At 36.6% G+C, this 24,495-nt stretch overlaps 1 protein-coding gene across 1 annotated transcript in view; it reads right to left on the bottom strand.

Moving 5' to 3' along the window:
• The window catches only part of ctnnd2a (catenin (cadherin-associated protein), delta 2a), a 219,605-nt gene that overhangs the window by 116,620 nt on the left and 78,490 nt on the right, over positions 1–24,495 (bottom strand). The window contains 8 exon segments of the mRNA XM_032551622.1: positions 3,018–3,191; positions 6,167–6,299; positions 7,460–7,574; positions 7,723–7,939; positions 8,266–8,320; positions 12,602–12,774; positions 16,784–16,888; positions 18,252–18,286. Of these exon segments, the coding sequence (XP_032407513.1) occupies positions 3,018–3,191; positions 6,167–6,299; positions 7,460–7,574; positions 7,723–7,939; positions 8,266–8,320; positions 12,602–12,774; positions 16,784–16,888; positions 18,252–18,286 (1,007 nt within the window).

Here is a 24,495-nt window from a genome sequence, read left to right as displayed (position 1 = left end):
CACAGAAACATCTCCCATTCCTTTTCAGCAAGAGAATGACTTATAGCATTAATTACATTGATCCATGCCAGCTTAATGAACCAATAATGTGAGCTTGCCATTGCCAAGAAAAGGCACTGTGACATAATTAATGACTTACCGCTCACTATGTCAGCACAACCCTTATCAGTTCATTATGTGCTGTCAGTCAGTGCATTATGAATCCCTATTAGACAACCTCTGTTCATTGCACATAGAATGCACATGACTTTTAAACAAGACCGAATCTTAATTTAGTGGCATGGTGAATACAAAGTGACGTTCATCTTTGGTTTATTGGTTTTCCACTGCGTTGATATGAGCAAAACACTACAAGAATTGCAGTAAATAATGTTTATGGCAACATAGTCTTCCAGTGAACTGAATTCAAACAAATTTCAATAAATTTTCTTATCATTAAAGGTCAAACTAAATGACATAAAATTACATTCTCCCTGCATATTTCTCTCTTCAATTTATTTAATTCACTGCTGTTTGCGTGTCAATACCACCACAAGTCAATTTTCTTCAGAAATGGACTTGCAGTGTTTGAATTCTGCTAAAGCATAGATGAACTGAAATCTAACATACATTTTAGAAAAGCATTATAAGGGTTTAAAGACTAGCTCCTTTCTATTGAGACAAAAATTGGCAAACTCTGCATCTGCATATCTATTGCTGTAATTGTGACCCAAATGATAATGGTAGCTATTTTGTCAAGGCTGGTTAATGATATAGAGGAACATGTGAATGTGGCATGACAGACTTGGGTGTTTTTATACCATAATGGGATTAACATGGCGTACCTAAACCCACATTGAGATAAGCTCATTGAGGGCCTATTAAAAACACATTGCAGACAACAATGAAATTGTAGAGGGAGCTGTAAAGATGGCAGTGCATCTTTGATAGAAAATGTGTCCTACTGTTTTTCATTACAAAAAAAAAAAGAAAAGAATTACTCAAAAGAAAAAGTGTTTTCTTTGGGTATTTTATATAGCTTAATTTCTCTATTATGTCTTTTCTAAAGTTCACCATTGGGTGCAGTTTCTGGAAATGGGTAAGAATGACAGAAAAGAAAACAAGTAAAGTGAGGCTAGGATGGACACCTGGATGTAGAAAAAGTTTTTAAGTGGCAAATATCCACCTTTAGGATGTGGAGGGGTTTTAGTATCAGCATAATCCTAGGAGCTATGTTGTCTTACGATTCAGCACCAAGCAGAGTCTCTCATGGCAAATCTTCCTCAGGGTAGGGGTCAGACTAAGATTAAATGATAGTACACAGAACGTGGTGAACCTTGCTTAGACAAGAAAAACTGTGGCACACTATTGGAGTCAAGTTTGCAGAAAAGGGAGTGAGAGAGAGGTGGGTGGATGCTTTAGATGTTTAATGCTTGTTTTTTTATTTATATATACGTATATAATAGAAATACCTTAACAAATTGAAGAGCACGATTAAAATGTCATTCATTAGGACATGTGTCTTCTCTGTTTGAGATAAACAAATGGACGCTAGAGATACTTTATGAATGAACTGAGGAAGTTGCTCTTGGAAAAGGACTTCACTGCCTTTAAAGTTAAACTTTCTTGTCCCTGGGGTGTTTCTGTTCAACAAATATTTCCTTTAGAACACATACAAAAGATTTGTATTGTGGAAGGAAGCGATTCAGGGTATTCTTTTATATACCACCACATTCCTGGCACAAACATCTTAAAGCAGGGGTGTCAAACTCCGGTCCTCGAGGGCCGGTGTCCTGCAACTTTTAGATGAGCCTCTGCTGCACCACACCTGAATAGAATAATTAGGTCATTAAGGCTCTGGAGAACTGATCTACACAAGGAGGAGGTAATTAAGCCATTTCATTCCACTGTTTTGTACCTGTGGCACATCTAAAAACTGCAGGACAGCGGCCCTTGAGGACTGGAGTTTGACACCTGTGTCTTAAAGGAATGCAAACAAACTGAGTCTGGCTCTCACAAATATCTAATCTGAGACCATATTTCTGAAAAGACTTTCAAGGTGACAATATTTAGTACCTATTCATTTGTAGCAAGTACGCATAGTATTGCAGAAGCAAATATGTTTGTAGCTTTTACTCAGGCAACTCAGGAAACTTTGTTTCGACTTCCAGCCTGCCCAATGTCCTCAAAAATTAAATAAAAGAAACATACCTGCTAGTTACACTGAACTACAGTACAAGACACCTTTGGCTGTATCTGAGCCAAAATTCAGCTACAAAATTTTTAATAACAATTCAGATAAAAATATCTGAATTTGATATAAAGTGTCTGTAGCTGATTTTTTTTGTAAAAAATTATTGCTTCAAGATTGGAAAAATTTAACTTGTAGTGTATTTAGTCTTGAGGATCTGATATAGAGCTGACCAGTCATACAAACCTATAAATCATGAGCACCTGTGTTGGTTGACCTCTTGTCTTGCCTATGCAGTAGCTCTCCTTTGTGACAAACATTGCAGGCTGTTTGTAGTAGTACTATTAGTACGGAGTCAGCTTTCAGTATTTATCTGTTCTGAGACATAATTTAAATCCAACAAAATTCCTTGTTGGATCCAACCACACACATACACTAAGCAACAGAAACAAAAAATTAAAGTAGCTAAAAATATAACAAACCATATGTGAAAAACAAAACCTGTTAGACAAAACCCAAAGGGTCTTAACACAACTGCATGCATTTAAATAAAGGATACAAACCAAATGAATTAAGAAATAAGAATGGAAACTATGTCTACCAAAGTTAATTTCAGTCTTTCTTTTTTTTTCTAGCCAAATTCTTGATCTACGTATATTCAGTGAACAAAAATATAATTTATTTTATTTCTGCCTGATATATGTTATTCAGTTACTATTCTTCAAAGTGTTTGTTTAGGATAAAATCAGAACAAAAACATTCAAACATTAAACACATGGTATATTATAAATAAACACTCGAAGACAACATAACTGTAATTGTTTTTACAAATGAAGTAGTCTTTTACCAGTGTTGTTGCGGTAGGGGCCTGTATCTGGTCCCTGGCTCTGACTAAGGCTCCTCATAGGGCCCTTGTTGTGATAGACACGTTCCTCATAGATAGGATCTATGTGGTGCTCGGGGGACCCTAAGGGCCGAAGAGCTTCTTGACTGTGTTGACTACTGTAGGAGCCACGAGAGCCTGTATGAAAGAGGGGGAAAATTTTAGGATTTAAATTGACGAAATGAAAGGGATGACACAAAGTGAAATACATGTGGTGGATGGTTAAAGGAGTCTGTCAAGTCTGATTTAGCTAACTGCTCATCCTGGATGTCTTTTATAGGTTCTGGTCAGTAGATCATTTTACAGAAGGCTGTCAAAGTGTGTGGGTGTTTCCCAACAAAAGGAAGGGAAGGTTGATTGAACTACAGGTGTGAAGTTGTGGATTGTTATGCACCAAATGTTTTGGCGAGCTCAGCACGGATGGTCTTGCCATTTGTCTTTTGTGAAGAAAAGGGGTCTGTGTTTGCTGTTAAAGAAGACGACTTTGATTGCGATAAGTTCTGGGTACAGGAAAGTAGCAGGAGGATTAGTCCCGAGCATGAATGACCGATCTCCTGCTGTTTTATGACACTGTAAGATGTCTGTGTGAGGTCAGTTGATCAATCTTATGACATGAAAGTAAAGAAAGTTGAGGAGCGCATTGTAAAATTTTTCTTGACAGACATAGTAAGGGAGACAGGGCAAGGAAGAATAAAGGAGTGAAGTCTAAGATGATGTGAAGAGGCAAGTAAGAGAGTTGGAGAGTTGGTCTGAAAAGAATCACAAATGAATAGAGCAGCAAATGTATTGAGGAGGTGAGAAAAAGAGGACAGAAAAGTTGGAAATATTGAATAACAGTTGATTAAAAATTACTGGCAATGACAAAAAAGAAAAAAATAATAATAACTTTGACCCCTGACAGCCAAACATTTCTAAAATGAAGCTGCTTGTAGACCTGCACATTTGTAACCTGTAATTTAGTTTTGCTGGTATGAAAAGATGAGATTGTGTGTGTCTGAGAATAACTGGCACAATTCACATGAAAACTAGTGAGTTAGAGCTCCCTTAAACCACACACACACGCAAACAGAAACATGTATACCAGACAAAAAGGATAGGAGAAGAGACACACAGAGATTGAGAGAGACAGAAAGCGAGAAAATGATGTGTCTGTTTTACATTGTTTTAATCTGCATAGTACACATTGCTTTTTGTCAGCTGGAACGTAATGAGATGCAATGTCCCCTCGCTTCCTGTGTTTGGCAAGAATCCCACAGACAGAGGGCAAGGGAAAACGAATAACTGACAACAAGCATTTGTTCATAACACAGCAGAACAAATGCAAGAGAGTAGCCTTCCTCTGAAAGCAAAACAAAAAATACTATTAGAAAACGACTGAAAAGGGGCACACTCAGGAAACCCAAAGACAAGTCAGAAGGGCTAAGCTGACATGGCAGGAGATAAAATGAGATCACACAACCACACGCATACAAAAGCTCTGAGTGACAGAGAAAGAAACGATCCAGTGGAACTAATGTCTTATCATATCATATTAGTTCTCAGAGGAGTGCAAGTCGTGTGCCGCGCATTTTCCAAAGAAGGAAGGGGCAGTGCTTCTAGATCCAGGCCTCCAAGTAAATAAAGTCACTCAAGCTGACAAGTCTTAACAGAAATCGAAACATGTGAAGCGTTTTGTCATGTAAAAAGAATCAAGCAGATACAGTAGCTTGTAGGTACTTCCAAAGCAGAGGTTATGATTGAATGCAATATACACTCAGACAGAACATGGTGATTACCCTGAATCTACTTTCTTGAATGATCTTTGTAATAAAGTGAAACAAGAAGCCTTATACCAGGCCACACCTGCACTGTCAGGCTTGGACAACATCAAAAGCTGTAATGGAGCCTTATGATATATATCTTGCGTGCTAGTATCAAGATTATTCTTTCACTGACATGCACAGTTTAACTAAGTATCCTATTAACCTCTACAGGAGACAAAGCATGAGGCTACATTACTTTACTGGCCATAGTTACTGAGAGAACAAATTGAATATCAAGAGTCAAAAATGGAGTAAAAATGTGAAACATGCATTAGAAGGATATTCTAATAACTTCAAACTAAGAAAAAGCTGGACTAAATTCGAATATTTATGAAGGATCAAGAATTGAAGTCGTAGACACACCCATTAATACTATGACTCATCCCAGCTCTTTTCCTTCCACCCATGCCTTTCATCTTAGAGTTGGTTTTATTTCGCTATTCATTTATTTTGTGTCCCACAAGAGCCCACTTGCTTAAGTAATGACCTCTTTCTTTCAAGGGAAAGGGGATTTCAAAAGAAAAAAAAAAAGGTAAATATTCTCTTCTAAAATATTTCACTTGCTGAAATATTAGAAAAGGATGTGTAAAAACCGAATGTTGTCCCATGATTGCTTACAATTCTGTGTGTATGCTAAAAAGAACTAAACTTACAATGCATCATTATCACTACATCTGGGAAATATATTACCACCTATCATTTAACAATTGCAACTATTCATATTGGTGTTGCTAATTCTACTAAAATATTCAATTATTTTTGCATAAATTGCACCAATAACACAAATTTCTGTTTAATTTTTATTCTTCATAATTAATGTACTATGTACAGATTTCAAGATAAAGTTAAATATTTTTCTTTCCTATTTCCTTTAAGTCTTCAAGTAAGTGAAAACCAAAAGTGTGCAAGCAGAGGTTTTATTGATTTATTACCAAGTTTAAATGACTAATCAATAACAAAATAATCACTACTTCAGAATGCTAATTTCATCCAAGAGGACTAAAACATTAGTAAAGTGAATCAATCAATTTGAACCACCGAGGTAAGGACAACGATCAAAAGCTCTCAGACAAGAATTCAACAGAAAAGAGAATGATTTTTTAAAATTAAGTCTTTTAAGTGGTCTCTAAAATTCAAAACAAAGTCTCAAACATCAAAAAACAGAAAATTAAGCAAAAAAAACAAAACCCTGTGTTTTGACTAAGCTAAGTCATTGCAACAGGTGACATTTAAAAAAAAAAGAAAATAAGAGGACATTGGGTTTATCTACAGACATATCATTTTAAACTGGGTAAATAAGTAAATTCTCACCTGCCAGACTGCCAGGCCTCTGTAGGGTAGCAGTAGCGTAGAGCTCGTGTGAGATCTTGTATTGGTCAGAAGCGTGGTGAGCTGCCAGACGCTTAGGAGACAAAGTGGCATAGCTCCCTATGCCAGAACTCATCTGCAAACACAAGCCATTTTTATTGGCTATGCTTTGTTTTGATTTGCTGTGTGCAAAAACAGACTGGTATGATTGTTTATACCTAGGTTGTGCTTGAGCAATTGTTGTGTGCTGGCAGCCAAAACTGTAAGAGCTAAGTGATATAAGCAGCATTTCTCTCTTTTCATTACTTTCTGTCAAGTTTTCTTAAGGTTGATGTCAATATCTTAAGGAGAGACTATTATGGATGGGAAAAATTCAACCAAATACGCAAATAATGTTGCTTTGTATGCAATAGCCTCCTACAAAAAAGGAACAAATAATAGCACATTAACTCGGTGCATAGTCAGTCTACTGCAGTAACTCGGTTTAACAAAAACAAAACATAGTTTGAATAAAATACACAATTGCTTAATGTCTTGTATGAAAAAAAAATACAAGAGCAGAATTGTACAAAGCTCCATTTAAAAATTTTAAAGTAAAACTTGTATGCACAGATTTATTCCATGTTTTTTCATGAATGGACCTAATGTATAAAACTAAGCAAAAACATATGAAAACTACTTTTTATCAATCCAGATGGGATTCAATCGCCAAGATTATATTTAGAATAAAATACACTGATTGGAGATTGGACATAATGTAACTATTGACAATGTGAAATAAATGAAACTAATTATTGTTTTACCATTGTACCATTACCTGTACAATGGTAAAAATAAGTTTTACCATTGTACCTCTAATTCTCAGTAGCGCCTAATGTTATTGAGCATCAGTAGCATTAGGCGCCAAATTACCATAAACATTTTAAGACTGGAAAAATGAGCAAAGATACAAATAAGACCTTGTCGGTTTCATTAGTTTCTGTGCCGAAGTGTCTAATTACAACATAGCAAACACATTTGCAACAAGATTTTTCTCATATCACACAGTACAAAGCCTCCCATATCGACTTTGTCTGCAAATAATGACAATGCAGAGTAAGATATAGCACATAAATATTTAACTTCAGACCCCACAAACATATCTCAACAGATTGAAGGAGCACACAGCCTATAGAAAAACCCTTCATTCATTAATAGATATACATTTTATCATTTCTGGCACATGCTTTGAAAAAATTGCTCCCATATGGATCCATTAAAATGTAAAGCACCCTTCAAGAAGATACAGTTTGTTACCTGGTGAAGAGGGGACGATGATGAACTGTTCCCTCCTCCTGTTGCTGTAGAATTTGGTGGAGATGCCACCCTCAGTGGTGACCCACCTCCTGCTGTTGTCACAGCAACCGTACTACTGGAATAAAAAAACAACAAAGTAATAAAACAAAACTGAATTTAGTTGGATAAATGTGAGTGTGTGCATATATTAAGTTTACGTGCTTCAGTATCATTAACAACACAAAGGATCCAACGTTAGACACCCAATGGATGTGATGGTCTACCTGTACGACTTGGCCAGTCGGTTAGCAGGAGACTGTTTGCTGGGAGAGGAAGAGGGGGAAGAGGAAGGCAGGCGCTGGGTAGTGGAATAACCTGGCGTGTCGGAGGCCGATCCCAAACGCTGGTGTTTACTGGGAGAACCTGACCCTGAGCCTCCTCCCCCAGAAAGGGGGGAACTGACCCGCTGAGCAGGTAAAGTAGAGCTGGAGTAGTAAATTCCTTATGGGAACAGAGGAAAGGGGTGAGATTGTTATAAGGCTGATGCCTGGCTTTAAAACAGAGGGCCACCAAATACTGGCATAGTGTATAAAAGTCAGCAAAAACATCAAAAGCAGCTAAGACAAAAAGAATAACTCAGCAGCTAAAACCAAAAAATAAAAGAGAAAGTATTTATCGCAAATATTAAAAGGTCTCATCCCTGAGTATCAGTAGTACAAAGGAAATGAATGCTATGCATGTATCATGAGGAAAATACATTTCAAAGAAAGGAAACTAACAAGGAAAAAAATTAAGAAAAGAAAAAAAAGAGAACAGTAAATGCCTACCTGATCCTGCTCCAGTTTGTGATTGTTGCTGCTGGGCTGCACGGCTAGATGTCACCTGAAGAGATAAAAGGAAACACAAAGCAAGTTAGAAGAGAACAGCCGTAACAGGGAGGCAGAAGTGGAGGGGAGGAGGTGGGGGAGGAGGTAGCTTATAGTCATCATTAAAAACTTTATGTACAGTAAGAGCATTTAATCCTCTGAGGGATAAAACAAAATAACCTAAAGTAGCTAATAGTGACACTATACTGTTAAAAGTCAATGAAGATTTAAAGAGATTCTCAAAAAAAGTCCATCAAGCTTAGATAAATGACGTAATTTCTCTTAAAACCTGGTTGCACCACATACTTAGTGTAGAAGAAAGAGTTACAGAAGCCATATTCTCTACATTTCTTCCTCTTGTCTCGCAACATTTGATAAAACAAAATTTTTATTTTATGGCATTGTTGGACATAACAATGAGAATCTATCAGTTACTAACCCCATTTTCAAAAGACATTTTAAAAATCTTCTCACAGCTTTGACCCCTATGAACTACACACAAACAGAAGTTGCATTCCCCTGGAAGCAGTGAGATGTTTTACCAAGGATCAAAAATTATCTTTCAAAATATCTGCTCAATCCGCTCCAAAGGCAATGCAACAAACCCAAATCACCTCACGGACTCTCAAGAGTTTCAACTTAACAATTTAGCTGAAAAGATTTTAAACTATGTTATTGCTGGCATGACACAGCATCCATGTAAGCGAATAGTCAAGGATTCACATTAGATCACTTATTACTGTTGTCAGAGCAACAGAATAAAAATTCAGAAATTAGTTCTCTAAAATTAAAGATTAAAAATATAAATCTATTATTAATACTACTTTACAAATGAAGGAATTTTGTCTATGTTGTTCTTCAAATGTAGTGAAAATTTCCTTCTTGACATACTATTAAATGACACTGCATGGCCTGTGAGAATCTGCTCCATTACCTTTCAATTGTACTTTTATTTTACAAGAGATGCACAAAAAAACACACTTTTAAAACCTTTTGATAAGCGCCTGATAACATGAAGCCGCTAATGATGCTTGCGTGCACACACACACTAAGGTTTTGTCTGAAGGTTATATTTGTACATTGTTTCCAGGTGTTAATATCTGCACTTACTCTGTTGTGTAGCCACACCGAGGAGGAAAGAAAACCTGCCTGCTCAGCAAATCTTCCTGAGACAAATACAGCAGGATGAACAGACTCAGGGCTTCCATTATTTTTCCAGAGGCTGTATCTGGTTATGTTTTTCACCTTACAATAAATTCCAATGCATTTCTTGTAGAAAGCAAACATGTGGCTCCAGCACAATTTGTTTTGTTGTTGTTCATTTGTTTTTTTCAAGACGCAATTATGACAACTAATTTTTCTATAGCTATCTTAATTTTTGACAAACGGCTCACAGAAGAAAAAGATGGGCAGAGAAGAGAGAATATACTGAAACAAAAAACAGAAATTGACTATTTAAATGCTAAGTGGCCAGCATTTGTATAGCACTTTACCAAGTCTGAAAACTCCAGAGCACCTTACACACACCAGTTGTAGACACATCAACACTGATGGTCGTGAGCTTCACTGTAGCCAGAGCTGGCCTGGGGCAGAATGACAGAAGCGAGGCTGCCAATCAAACGGCATCACCCTCTGACCACCAGCAAGCAAGGCGTGTGAAGTGTTATTCCCAAGGACACAACAGCTGAGACAAACAGAGCGGGGGTTTGAACTGGACAAACCTCTAACCCCTGAGCCACTGTTGCCCCAGTTGTTTAGGAAGAGGGAGGAGGGGGGAAATGGAAAAGGCGATGGGTCATAAGTGTATGATCCCCAAGGGTTCCTATTAAATGTTTTTGCACAGTCATATGTTTCATCATTTTTATCATTTGAACATGTTCACAATACAGTGTGTTTTTATTTTGTTTTCTTTTCACTTGAAACACATATGTTTTACTAATTCAAGTGTCTGCATAAAAGTGGAGTTGGAATAGATGCTTCATGAGCATCTATTGAACAGTGTGTGCAGCAGAAAGTAGTGTGTAGCTACAAAAATTGCAAGAAAAGGGCAATTAAGAGACATGACATCATAGCCTTTGTAAATGTAGGTCTTTCCTACAGAGAAATTGCAAGGAAATTCAAGGTGTCAGTGAGTACAGTTTCCTTCACCATCAAGATGAACTCAGAAACTGGAACAGGAAGAGGTCTGACAAACCCAAAGCCACAAATGAATCAAGAGGACACATTTTTGAGAGTTAACAGCTTCCATGATAGACGGTTGTTATAACAGCTTCAAGAACAGCTTAATAGTGGTCAGAGAAAGCAAGTCCCAGTATCAACAGTGAAGAGAAGATTATGGCCTTCAAGTTTGAGGAGTTCCATGAGTCTTCAGAATTGTTTAATGGGTCGTAAAACCAAGTTGAAGATCTGAAGCTGGTGACATAAAGCACACAAAACTGCTTAAATATTCTATCAATAATTTATAAATTACTTTGAAAAAGCAGTATTCAAAACAGTTTCAAGCTACAGGTTTGCTCAGAAGTCAGAAAGCTCAGTAAGAAAAACAGTCTGGAGTGATGGGTGAATGGATCAATATGTAAACAAATGTGTAAATGAATAACAAGTAAAAGTCGAACGGTTGGTTTAGGTAACTAACAGAAAAAAGATCCCAAAAACTTTGTGATTTCACTTTATCTTCTCCTCACAGCAGTAAAAGACTGGGATGTTTTAGGTGCCATGCAGCCATGCATTATTAAAGCAAGACCACTTTGGGTTAAAAATATCCTACAAAAAAGAAACATGATAGACCTTTTGTCTTACTCTTTCCTTATTCTTTAAACAGTCACTCAAAAAAACATTAAACAAATCTATCCTTGGTACACACACATGGTTTAATAATTACATGTAATAGTAACACCCCCGTTGCACACAAAGCTGCATACACTTAATTCTTGTACAGTACATGTATGCAAGCTGAACCTTCCCATCTCTCAGTTCTGGCATACATAAAGCTATTCATGAGCAACAAAACTCTGCTGACAGCAGCATCCCCATTACACTGACAAGCCCAAACATCAGAGGAAAGAGCACACAAACACACACGCTCACATGGACAGAGATGGAGAGGAGAAAGGACAGGGGAAGGAGGATGAGAGGTGGGAAAGGAGGACAGGAACACTGCAGAAAGGGGCAAAAAATATTTAACACTCATCCCTCTCTCTATTGCTTTTTCCTTCCATCTTTTTCTCATGTGTTACGTATTCAAATAGAGGATAACGCTGAGCTTCATCTGAAGCAAAGGGCATCCCCTTCTGTGTTTGTAAGACGGCGAGAATGTAACAAAAGTCAAATGAGTAAAACAAATCCCCAAAAGTTTAATAGATGCCTCTTAGTTTGATCACTGCTTTAAAATCGGCAAATATTAAATATCTTGATTACTTTTGTTTCCCAATCATCTTTGGCAAATGTAACATTTGTCCCTGATAGAGGAAATGTACATTTATATATATATATTTTTAACAAAGCACTGCAGCTGCTCACTGATTAAGCAGATGCGTAGGTGTCTGCAAGTTTACGTGTGTATGTACTGTAACTGTGTTTCCAGTCACAGTATTACCATTGATATGTTTGTGACTTGAAAATAAGAAATAATTGGCTGCTGTAGGCTCTAAAGTAATTTGGTGGGTTTCTCTCTGCTCTGATTCATATGTGACCGTTTCTCGCTTTCGCTCTCAAGTTCTAAACAAGACATGTGCTGAGATTTCTCAGCATGCATTTATGTATTTTTTTTCCTCATTTCTGTCCAATTTCCGGTCTCCCATTAAACCGCTTTAATGAATTTGTCATCAAAAACTGTGTCAAAATCCAGTTCATGTATTAAGGAGGAGGATTGGCGTTTCTGGACTTCAGCAAGGCTAATGAAATTGGGTCCTTTACAAACATATAATTAAACACTCATCAAATAGACTCTAACTATGATGTCAAACTGATCAACATGCTGTGAGACTCCGCACTAGTGAGACAGAAATGGATCAGCAAGGAACAGAGAAAAAAAAAAAAACATCCTTCTGAACTATACAACATGAAGTCTCTTACAAGTTTAAATTTGTAAATTGTGCAGCTGCACGGTCAGGCGGCAGACACTTCAGAAGATGTAGCTTCACAGGCTTCTGAAGACAGCTACAAACATGTTTCGCCCTATCAAGCAGTTGCACAAACCAAAAGTTGTCAGAAACACTTAAAAGTTCAAACACGATCCGGTCCGAGGTTTTCGCCACTTGCATCTGCATCACCATCATTTCACAGCAGTGTTTCCTACCTGGTTGTAGCTGTGCACGGCTCCTCCAACCTGCCCGCTGCGCTGAGGAGTTGCTGCAGAAATGCTGTCGCTAAGGGCGAGGGTCTGGTTGCTATGGTAGCTGGCAGAGTACTGGAGCGAAGCCTCCGGGGTGGAGTTGAGCTGCAAGGAACTCTGGGAAAGAAGAGCCGGTCCTACCGATTGAGGCCGTTGTGGTGCATGGTTGGGTAGGCGGAGAGGGGGTTTGGAGTTGAGTTTGTGTGCGAGAAAGAGAGTGAGAGATTAAGAGTGAGAAAGAGAGGGGGCGTGAAAGAGGAGAGATTGAGAGGCAAAAAGTGAAATGGGGGAGAGAGAGCAGCAATTTAGAGCAGATAGTGCAGCAGTGCAGCACTCTGTGAGTTGGAGATGGCATACATAATTTATTAGCAGAGGAAGGGAGAAACAGAGAACACAGAGAATGGGAAAAGAAGGAGGAGCAGAGAAATGTAGTGGAAGGGAAAAGGAGGGCTGAGTCGAAAAGTAATGATGGAGGGAAGGTCTAACAGCTTAGACAGAGCTTCTTGTTTTCCTTCCCAGTGATACCATTTGAAAACTTCATTCAGCCAATGTGTGAAACAGGTAAGTAAAGGAAGAATCTTTTTAGCAACTTCTTTTTCCCCCTTAGCTGTTGGTGATGAGATTTCCAAATAATAAAACATGTTTTGCTAAATGAATGCAGTATGACAACTTAAACACCACTGAAGTGTTAATGCAGAAAATGATTTAGAAATGTCCCCCTGGTCAATCTTAACTACAACTTTAATAATACTTCGAAATCTCATCTTGACTTTCATAAAAGTGAGCTTCCTCCTCTTGCCACAGTCACAGCTACAGTCGGAAATCTACTGTCTGTTTTTTGTACCTTATACCTTATAAATATATACATATTTACTTATATCAATTAAAATAGAAAAATCTAAAGGATTTTTTCAAAATCCTAGGAAATATTATAAGCTGGGGTGATATGGTTAAGAAAGCCTTGCAGCAATGAAAGGTGAGTAAATATAACATTAGATTTGAATGTTGTATTTAGTTGTAATTAGATACTCTATGGAAGGCAATTTCAACAATTTTAAACGTTTTGCATGTAAACATGCCAAATTGGGGTTTAAAAAAATGTCATAAATGAGGCGACATAAAACCAGGGTTTAGTTCTTCAAACTCTGAGTATTTGTTATCACAAAATAAATGGAGAAATGAGTATTTTTTACCATTTCTCATTTCTTTCCCCTATCTATTTGCTTGCTCTGTATTGCTCTTTTCCTCTCTCCCCAGGATGCTTTTCCCTCTGTGCGCTGTGAGCCAGGATCAACTCCTCTGCCTCTCGCCTTCATAAGACTTGTCTTCTTTCATCATGATTCATCCCTGGCTTTTTATGAATTATTAATACAGCACTTTTGTGTTACGCAGTCAGAGTAGGAACTCCTAAACTCATCGTCACTGAGCTTCGGTGCTTGTTATGCTCTGTGTTATGAGACAGAAATGGTGTATGCTTTCTCTTAGCCATCAAACCTGTTACGTGAAGTTTGTTTGGCACTATGATTGGCAGATACCAAACTTATACGTTGCGTTCATATAGAAGGCATACTAATGAAGACATACTAATGAAGGAAACTCAACATTTTTGGCTGAATTTACACTCAAATTAATTCAGATTATGTTAATAAGATGGAGGGAAATAATCATAGAGCAAAGGTCTCGCAATCATCAAAACGACTATGATAAGTTGCAACGTAGCCAAGGAAAATTAGTCCCTTTGTGACTTTTATATAACAACGTCTGAACAGAGTTTCAGACAAAAATGTGTGATGTACATGAAGAATTGATTTAGGATTTCATAGCAGAATCCTGGTAGGTGCAAAGTGTCTGCCTCATGGTGCCATGGTGGTTTTTGCTGTCGTTTTTTGTAGTTTGTTGTTTTTCCTGGCCGTGTCACAGTGCCACCATTTGGCCTGGCATACCTACTACATCCGTTTGTTGTGACGCTGCATCCTGTCATATGAATGCACATTTTTTCTCTATCTTTAACAAAAATATATTGTGCGTGTCTCCATGTGTGCAGGGCCTAAATATGATGCTTCTCTAAATGTGCTTCTCTCAAAAAAAAAAAAGCTCAAGTCCTAAAAACATTTTTTCCAGCAGACTTATTAGCAGTCTTATCCACACAACACTAACGAAAAAGCAGCAATGCTATTTTTGTACAGCATTTGCTTTGATCATCTGCAACTGCTGTGTGAACTATTGTTGCTCTGCACCCGGTTGCTGGCGAATCATCAAAGAAAACACAATACAAGCAAGGTAGGATGCGAATATGCCAACCTAAGGCAAGGTTGAAAAGAATATATATTTCAGAGGACTGGCCAACGTAATGTGCATTGCAACAATCTGCAAGGCAGGAAATGAAGTCTTGAATGGCAGTTTCAAGATCTTGCATAGGAAGAACAGTCTTAACACCGGATATGTACTGAAAATTGGAAAACTGCTTTTTAAACAGAACTAATTTGCTTATCTCATCTATATCAAATTTAGCATCAAATATAACATGTTTGCAACAGCATAGTTCAACAAGTATTTCTATAAAAAGTTGGTTGCCTTATGTACTTTGACCACTTTTTTTAATCATATTAATTCATATAAATTATATGAATGCAGAACCTGCTTGGTGTTTCAAGATTTTGCAAACAAAATGGTTTATTGAAGTGAACATTAAATGTCTTCTTGAATGTCTTTCATTTGTGTATATTTATGATGTATTTGACAGAATAAAAAAAAAAAAATGGGGCTAATATAAACATGCATAGCCAGTAAACACACCAAAGTATAAATAGGCTGGTGTAGAGGTAGAAATTGGTTTGACAGGAAGGTTTTATTATGTGTTTGTGCAGAATTAATTATGTGCTGTGTCACCCTCGACCAACCCTTCTCTAGCAAACTAAAAATGATTCTTTGTGTGCAGCCTTTGAGTGAAAACATGAACATGTCAGGGTTTCATTTATTTACTGCTGGAAAATTTGTAGATCTTTTACACTGGAATTAAAATGCACACAATCCCATAGGAAAAGGTTGACTAAATATACCTCAATTCACCCATTTTAATGTGAAACTAAAGTTAGGGGTCTGGAACATCGACAACAAAAGTGAATACAGCGAGTGTCAAAGACTGACACTTCCTGCAGACAAGATAATAATCTAATTATCAAATATGTCTCCCCACCGTTAAGGATGTATTTGAACAATCATTTTCTTATTAAAGCAAAATGGAAACAAATGAGGTAAATCTAGCAAAATCAGGTGTCTGAGAGTTATCAGGTCTGCCTTTTCAAAGTCAGATCTTTTCAAAGATCTGACTTTTTGTTTGTGTTTTTGTGCATCCAAAAACACTAGTTTGTGTTTTTGGATGCATGCATAATGATTCTAACCTCTAACATGTGAAATAAAGAGATATTTACTGCTTAATATGCATGTTATTCTAGAGGCATGAAAAAGAACATATTTTATGTTTTTTATATGCAGTATTTATACTGTGGTGCTTTTAAAATGGAGTTTGTCAAAATCAGCCATCCAAAAGGTCAGCAGACAATAAGCGAAATGGGAATGCCTTGTTCCAAAAGCAATGACCTGAAAAGAAAATGCCCGGAAAATTTAACAGGACCTTACAAAGCACAAGAGCTGCCCTTCAATAAGATTTTGATTTTATCATTATTTCATGTATTTCTTTGATATCATTTTAAGTCAAAGTTTAACATTAAGAAAAGTTTTCTCGTGATTACTCCTGGAACTGCATGTATCTAATCTTAGACTTTACACCATACAAGACCTTACACAGCACAATGGCTGCCTTTCGATCATTATTAGATTTTGTTATTTCAATTACTTGTTGGTTTAATTTTTAAGAAAAAGTCTAAATTGTGGAAAAAGTGCCCTATTATTTTCTCTTGGAACTGCATGTTCTGTTCTTCTCCAATTGTTCTGTTGTTGACGGGGTTAACTGCCTGACTAAACATTACAACAGTAATGACACATATTGAGTAAAACCATGTAAAACTCAAGTGTATTTAAAATATGCAGAACTGATGAACACATGTTGCTTTAGTTCTTAATCAGTTAAATTACACAAGCCAAACACAAACAGTAAAAAAAAAAAAGGCGATTAAGTTTACTTACGTTCTCCGCTGTCAAGAATTCCTGATTCCTGTAGAGAGCGAATGCAAGAATCGACCAACTCTAAACCAGTCGTTAACTCATCCTCGATGTCCTTTTGTCCATCTGCTGTGGATAAGAAAAAAAAAGGGAATTCAGTGAAAGACGATAGAAAAAAAGACAAAGCTGGAAAGAGAATGAGACTAAGATCTCTCAGGACTCTAGGCACTTTCCTATAACAGCCTATAAAGCATTACCCACAACAGGAAATTATGAGATGTGGAAGTATTTATTATATTAGACAACTAAACTATTTATCCATAGTTAGAAACGCACACAGGAATATCCAGGAGACAGTAGACGAATAAGACAATAAGGGAAACAAAAATAGAAAATGATGCTGGTGTTATTTACATGCACACTTAAGAACCTGTGCAAAAGGTGTTTACCCCTTTCTACATAGAGTAGAGAAAAGTGTCTTTGCAAACCAAGCATCATCATCTGTGTGCTTTTGTAATTTAACAAAAGCGTATTTCACCATGTTTTTTTGTGAGAGTGTATACCTAAATTGATTTTTACTAGATTCCTTGGGCGTCTTTTTTTTTTTTTGGCATTTAAAATGACATATTTTAATATCAAACCAAAATTATCTGAGTCAACATAAAATGTAGTTTCAAAGGACAATGAGGTTTATTATGGGAAAAACAGCTCTCCAAACCAACCTCGCCTAATGTACGAAGTAAAAATCAAATAATTGTGATTTAATCAATTTTAGTTCAATTTCACAAGTCACATCTATGTGTGATTACTGCCTGATTTGTTAAATCATAAAATCACTTAAACCTTTCTGACACATCAAGTATACAAAGAGATTCCAGCCATATAGCCTTTAATAACAAGTTTTTATACTACACACTACAGTGAACCACAATCATCATTTCTCAGATGAAAAAAAAATAAATTGTGAAGCCAGAGTGGCTGGCCTACCACACGTAGTTAAAGAGAGCATTGTCCACATTCAGGTCATTCAGGTCACAAAAGAACCCAGAACAAAATCTGAAAGAGTCCTTGCTTTTCTCAGGTAAGGTCAGCCTTCATGACTCAACAAAAAGAAAAATATCTTTGGGAAAAATATTTTCTAAACTGAATAGATTTTATGGACGGTGTGCATCCTGTTACATGGGCTTCAAAACTAACAGCATTTTAGAAGACAACATCAACCATATCTCCAAGGGTGAGACAATCAGCTGGTTTTTTGTCTCCAACAATAAATTAGTCAGTCAAAAAAGCATTTGGTGTTCACCCAGGTTGTCTTTGTCTGGTATCAAAATTAAGTTGATTATCTGAAATTTGAATTCAAAACTCTTTGCAAATGAGAAAAAAAAATGTGGCTGTGACAGAATTTATGTAATGTACAATGCAAGCTCTTGCTAGTTAACAAGATGAAAACAAAGACAGAAAAAAAACCACAAACTTTCATAGAGATTTTTACCTTGAGCATTCCAGCGAAACTGTTCATCTGTGGAGCTGACAAAAAGAGACAAATTACTGATAAGATTTCTACAAAGTCAAATGACAGTTAAAGTAAAAAAAAAAATTCATATTACAGTTTTTAACACCCCAAAAAGTATTGAAAATTGTAATAAAAGTTGTAGAGACAGTATACGCAAATTCATTTTTCTTTAAAGCATTTGTGTATACGATGTGAAAAACAGATTGAAAAACAGAAAAGAAAAAATGTAACCATTAGCACCAGATCAGTAGTGCGATTATGAATAAAGAGGTCCCCCCTTGAGAGGCTGAGGGCTCAGCTGTGATTGAATGAGATTGCACACTGATATCTGTCTGACTCAATTTCATCCCCCCTAAGAAAAGGATTTGGGGTATAAAAATCAACACAAACACACTGGTAAAGATTCCTCCCAAACGTGTCAACACGCGGATTTCACAGAATACGCTCCATGAAAAGTCAAATGATGATCCATCAGTTCAGTGGACAACAATCCATGTCATTACAGAGGAAGAAATGTGAAAACAAAATGTCAGTCAACAGTAGCACTTTCTTAGCTTCAGTCTGCTCAGAAAAGCTGGAGATATGATTTGTATACGAAGAAACCTTTACTTCAACAGAAACATGAAAAGCTAGATTTCAGTTTGCAAATCCACACACGGTTAAAGATTAGTCTTCCAAATGGACCCCAAATGGCTGCCCCAGCAGATTCAAAGATTTCTCAGACAAGTGAATTAATCAAGTACATTTTTGATGAGAACATTATGATATGATAAAAGGCAATTTTGCATATTTCCCCCCACTAAATGCTCTATTTATATAGGGTCCTATTCTCAAAACAACATTCATTTAAGTCAAAACAGATGATGTTGACGATTACAACTGCACAAGTGCAAACATTCTCTTTATCACTGTCAATTCACAAGTGATTGATGCTTGTTGAAAAGGGGGTGAGACAAAGAGGACAGGAGAAAACAGACAGGTTGAACGAGAAAGCCAGAGAGAACTATTGAGCTGTGCCGACTAATCAATGTCGACACAGACAGACTAACAGACACATATAGATTCTTTCATCTGACTTCATCTACATCATTATTCCATCTGGTTGTGGGTTCGTGTGTGTGTGTGTGTCCTGATTAAACTGTTTAGTATTCCACCTGGTAAAACTACAACTGAGATTTACCGATTTACCGAGTTGCCATCTTTGGAGTCCTTGTACAGTTAGTTGTTTACAGCGTATATGATAAGTTATTGACCTTGGGCTTTAATACCTTTTAATGCCAGCTTTAGGACCTTGCAGCTACAGAACAATTACCATCAAACCTAATTAAGAATAATGTAATGTCTGTAAACAAGATAAGCTTAGCTCAGTGGATTTCAGACCGGTTGGTGTTTTAAATATAATGTGGATTTCTGCTATCCCGACTGTCCTCGGGAACTCTGGTATCTTGTAGGTAAGCTGATTTCCAGCCACAGTGAGTACTAGAAAGGTCAGAGTTGATTGTAGTCAGACTGTTTGTTCAGTACTTAAAAGTGGTCACGAGCTACACTTCCAGACACATTTATTGACACTTCTGGCAGAGATGTGCAAAAAGATCTTAAAATACATTATTTTTAGAAGCCATATTATTAAATCTACTACTGATTTTTTTAAAATATATTTAAGTCTTATCTTGAACAAAAATTTAAAAAAAGGTTAACATTTATCTTTTATTTCTGTTTACTTTAAGTCTGTGTATTAAAATAGAATATGTAAGCAAAGTAATATTTGAGAAATACCTTTGCCTTTCTTTGACCCACTTTATTATGGATTACTAGGTTTTGACCAGAAGGCAACAGATTTGTGAATTGATAGTTTTGATTTAGTCTGCATCCTATGTACATTTTTGCTAAAATATTAAGTTGCAGTGATCTTTTTTGACAAACTCCATTGATTTGGAGTTGTTGGTTAGGTATTAAATTTAAGCTTGCTCTTGTCTTTGTCTTAAGTGAAAAGTCTACATTATGTTACTCTGGGTTTACATAAGTGGTCTCTTTGCAACAGTGAGTTTAAATCCAAAACTTTTCATAAAACCCAACCAAATGGAAAAACAAAACAAGCTCTTAAAGACAAGATCTCAATTGTTACATAGGTTGCAGTGGGTGACACTGGTCATGATAATGATTATCAAGCTGTGGTAAATTGTAGTTCCATGTCCTGTAATGAATTTGATGAATTTCAAAAGCACTACAACAGACAGCAGAGTAACATTGTGATACAGTATCACTGGTAAAAGAGACAGAAAGGCGAGGGAGGAAAATCTTTTCATGAGAACCTCACAATACCAACAGACCCAAGAGAGATTTAATAACTGCAGCATTATTCCACAAGATCGCATCTTCAGCAGCTATGCCACAACAGCACACCCCGCGAGGCAGAGCCTCACATTGAACAAGCAAGACTGTATTCATGAGACAGTTTAAATTCACAGGACTGCTTTAAAGCACAACCCAACCAAGATCGACAGACAGCGTCCTCTACCGTTGCTTGAGAACTTAACATGCATGCATATACTGTATATACACATCCTATAAAATATATACTGTACATGTATTGTAGCAAGACTGTTTTGATGTAAATACACTTTGCTAAAACAAATATTTTTTTTGATTTGTTTTTCCAACTTCTTAATATATAACAGAGACATACAAAAACATGTAAATAAAAGTCCTTCCACACACTATGCCAGTGAGAGCTGGTTTTAAAACCTTTGCTAAAATTAGGAGCAAAACTCCATTATTGAGTCACTAGGACTCAGTTTGCATTACTGAAGAGCAACATGACTCTTACTGACAGCATTGCTCTTCAGTGTGGAAACGAGTCGCTCTACAGTGAACAAATATACTTACATCTACTTTTACATATGAATCTAAATAAAACTATTTACAGTCTTTGGTTATTCAGTGTGACAGGTGGACCACTCTCTATACTAACATACTTCTAAACATGAATGACTTGTGAAAAATATGAAACAGTATCTCAGTTTCTGGAAAAATGGGTCAATGTAATATTTGAATAATTATTATGTACCCTGTTTTGTCCAGCTTTGTGTGCTTCTGCCATCATCTTATTTCCCTCAACCTTATATCCCCTCCCTTTTATCAGCATTCAACTAACAAAGGTAATGCCCAAGACTGTTTGTTTTTTTTTGCCATTTAATCATATACTCGCATCTCTGTTGGATATGTCTGGTGGAATTCTGCATAGTGCAGTGGTATAGGAGTTACTATCACATTGATCTTGCTTTGAGTGGCAAGTTCAGCTTGTTTATATTTTTATATCACAAATACATACGGGAATTAAGCCAACACTGCTTCCACCATGCTACCACATCTCACCGCTCTGCCCTTAATATGTTGCCATCACAATACAGAGATATCAAAATGTTCTTAGGAAAATGTTGTGCATGTTGGGGATATCTCACATGTTATCATATGAGTGTTTTGCTGTCTGCTGTGCATTTGTAAATAGAAATAGGACAACTATCATTTTTGTCAATCTCACTGTTGCAAAGATGTATATCATCCCTTTTGTGGTTACCATATATTGTTGGTAATATTGGGGAAATATTGTTGCCCCTCATCCTCATCATGAGCATGACTGTGTGACACCACAACATTAGCATGTCAGTCAGCGTAGAGGGGGAATGCTTTTATGTTCTGCTTAGGAAGTGGGTGTAAGGAAGAGATTTTTTGAAAATGTCTTTGTGTTGAGAGGGGATGAGATGACATTGTGGAATGAAAGAATAAATTCACAGTCACTTCGACCAACAAAATGTGTCAAATCTCCAAAAGTGAAAGGCATAGTGTGTTTTGTTTATATGGATGACTATATGGCTATGGCTGGTGTTTCACAGTATGTGGGTCTGTGTATGTTCATCTGTGTGTTCACAGTTTCTGATGGTTTATTCAGAAGCCAGTCTATTGTCCTCAGAACAAGGCTGGGAACATACTTTTGTAACTATGACAGCTGAATGACAGTTCAACAGTTGGGATAGAGAATAATTGTCTACAGTCAAAGTGTTCTGAAATAACTTCTAATGTCTGACAGCTGCAACAAAACCCTTATAACAATGCATCATGGTATTGAAAACTCCATTAAACAAAATGAAACTCTAAAACTTTCTCCTTTCCCATTCAGTATTTCAAGCCCCACATATTGCAGGGCAAATTTTTAGGCTAAAGTATTTGCATTGCAATTTACTTTTAATGTGCCCAGATACATCAGTAATACAGTCATTTTAAAAGCTGAATGAATATATATGAGAAACTCTCACTTGTGCTGCAGAAGATTCAGATAAACAAATGGACAGTAATAACTTAGCAAGGTCAAAGTCTCTTTTTTTTTAATGCAAGAACTCCACCTGCACAAATAACCTTACAATCTGCTACAAGTCTGACTAAATCTATAATCCTACAAGATCATTTGAAGTGACCTGCGATAAAAAATAAAAATACAAACAAAGAGTTCACTAGGCTAAAGTTCATGTCCAACATAAGTGACCTTTGCTACACAATCTTCAATTTTCTCTTTATGGATGGAAGGAAAATACCAGCATAAGGTCATTTTCTTCATAAAGGTTTCATCTCATTTCAGGATGCATACATATCCACTTGAATGTATCACATTCATATACATGCAAAAAGAAGTACTATAGAAAGCAAAGATACATTCAAACACCCATTCTGTGTGCATAAGTGGGATATACAGCTTTTAAACTTCCTTAATCTGTATATGAATCCAGAAAATGTTGGTCAAACTAATTCTACTCAGGAAAAAATAAATAAATCTGTGGACCACTGTCAATTTGCCAACCTAATACTCATATTATGATAGGGAGATAATGGCCATTTTGCACTGACAGATAATAACAGAATAACTCCATGCATAATTTACCAGGGAAGAATGGTCTGACACTTGCTGTACTCTGTGTTATTGTGCTCCAAACAGACGTGGCTGGTCTAACATTTATACTCATTTTTGCAAGGCTGCCTGCAGCACAAATGTTGTGACATATTATTCAACCAGAGACTATATACTCCTCTCTGTGTCTAATAAAATAACATTTTAAATTTTGATTTTATTTACTGTGGACTGTTAGGAATAGAAGAAAGGACAACCTATAAAAATCTTGGGTTTTGTCACATATAAGCATGTTAAAAAGTTTAGTCTTTACCTCCTTTTAAAATGAATCGAAGACATTCTTGGATTTACACTAAACTTCACATTCCACTGTGCCATTATTGACTTAGCAGCTGTTAAAAATATGTTATGGCATTTTTCCATTACTTTGTGTTACAGTAAAATAGTCATTTGTAAAGTAAAATTTTATTTCTATATTTACTGCTCTGAAGAAGAAAATCTAGCATTTATAGAAGTACTTAATTGATACCTTTGCTTCTACAGCAACCAGAGTTCTAAGCAAACCAGTCCTGTAATATTTAATGTGAAAAACGCAGTCGTTAATCCTGAGTCTCTTTACCCACAGGTAACGACACACACTGTCAAATTCCATTTTTTTTGAGTCATCTGAAATCCACTAGAGCATTCAAAAATTAGATCATCACTTAAGCTTAGTGAAATGAATTATGAAATGTGTGTACGCTCAAGGAATACAAAGGGGAAGTTGAAGGTGTGAAGATGTAAGGACAAATTCCTAAGGAGACAACTGGCTCATTTGAATTTTGACGGTCTTCAAAATGCACATAAAAAGCCATTTAGCCTTTCCAGAAAGTAGCAGTAATAGCATATGTACTGTATGTCTCTATGGGATTGCTTCCTAATATGAATGGAATACAATGAAATGTCAGATGTTTACAAGACATTTCTTTCCAAGTTCAAGTCATGTCTCGAGTCCTTAACTCCCAATTCAGAGTTAAGACTTGAATGTCCGACAACTGAGATAAACATTTTCACATCAAATTATCATCCAATATACCTATAGCCCAGCAGTTGCAGGATTCCAAGGTGCAGTCTACTAGCTCACCTACTGGCTTTGCATATTCTACATTTAAAACAGAGCATTATTAGCAAAAAATAGTTTCTTTCCCCAGGATGTCTCTCAGGTTGATATCAAGCATATTGGACTAAACCAATCAGGTCTTAGCTGACTGTGGCACAATTGTACAGCTAACCCTCTTTTGTAAGTATTATAAATATACATATCTAGAAAAAAAACTTTTTTAT

This window comes from Xiphophorus hellerii, chromosome 21 (genome assembly GCF_003331165.1).
Source record: "Xiphophorus hellerii strain 12219 chromosome 21, Xiphophorus_hellerii-4.1, whole genome shotgun sequence".
Taxonomy (NCBI): Eukaryota; Metazoa; Chordata; class Actinopteri; order Cyprinodontiformes; family Poeciliidae; genus Xiphophorus; species Xiphophorus hellerii.
The sequence above is the reverse complement of the archived record's forward strand: the minus strand, read 5'-3'. Positions and strand labels throughout refer to the sequence as shown.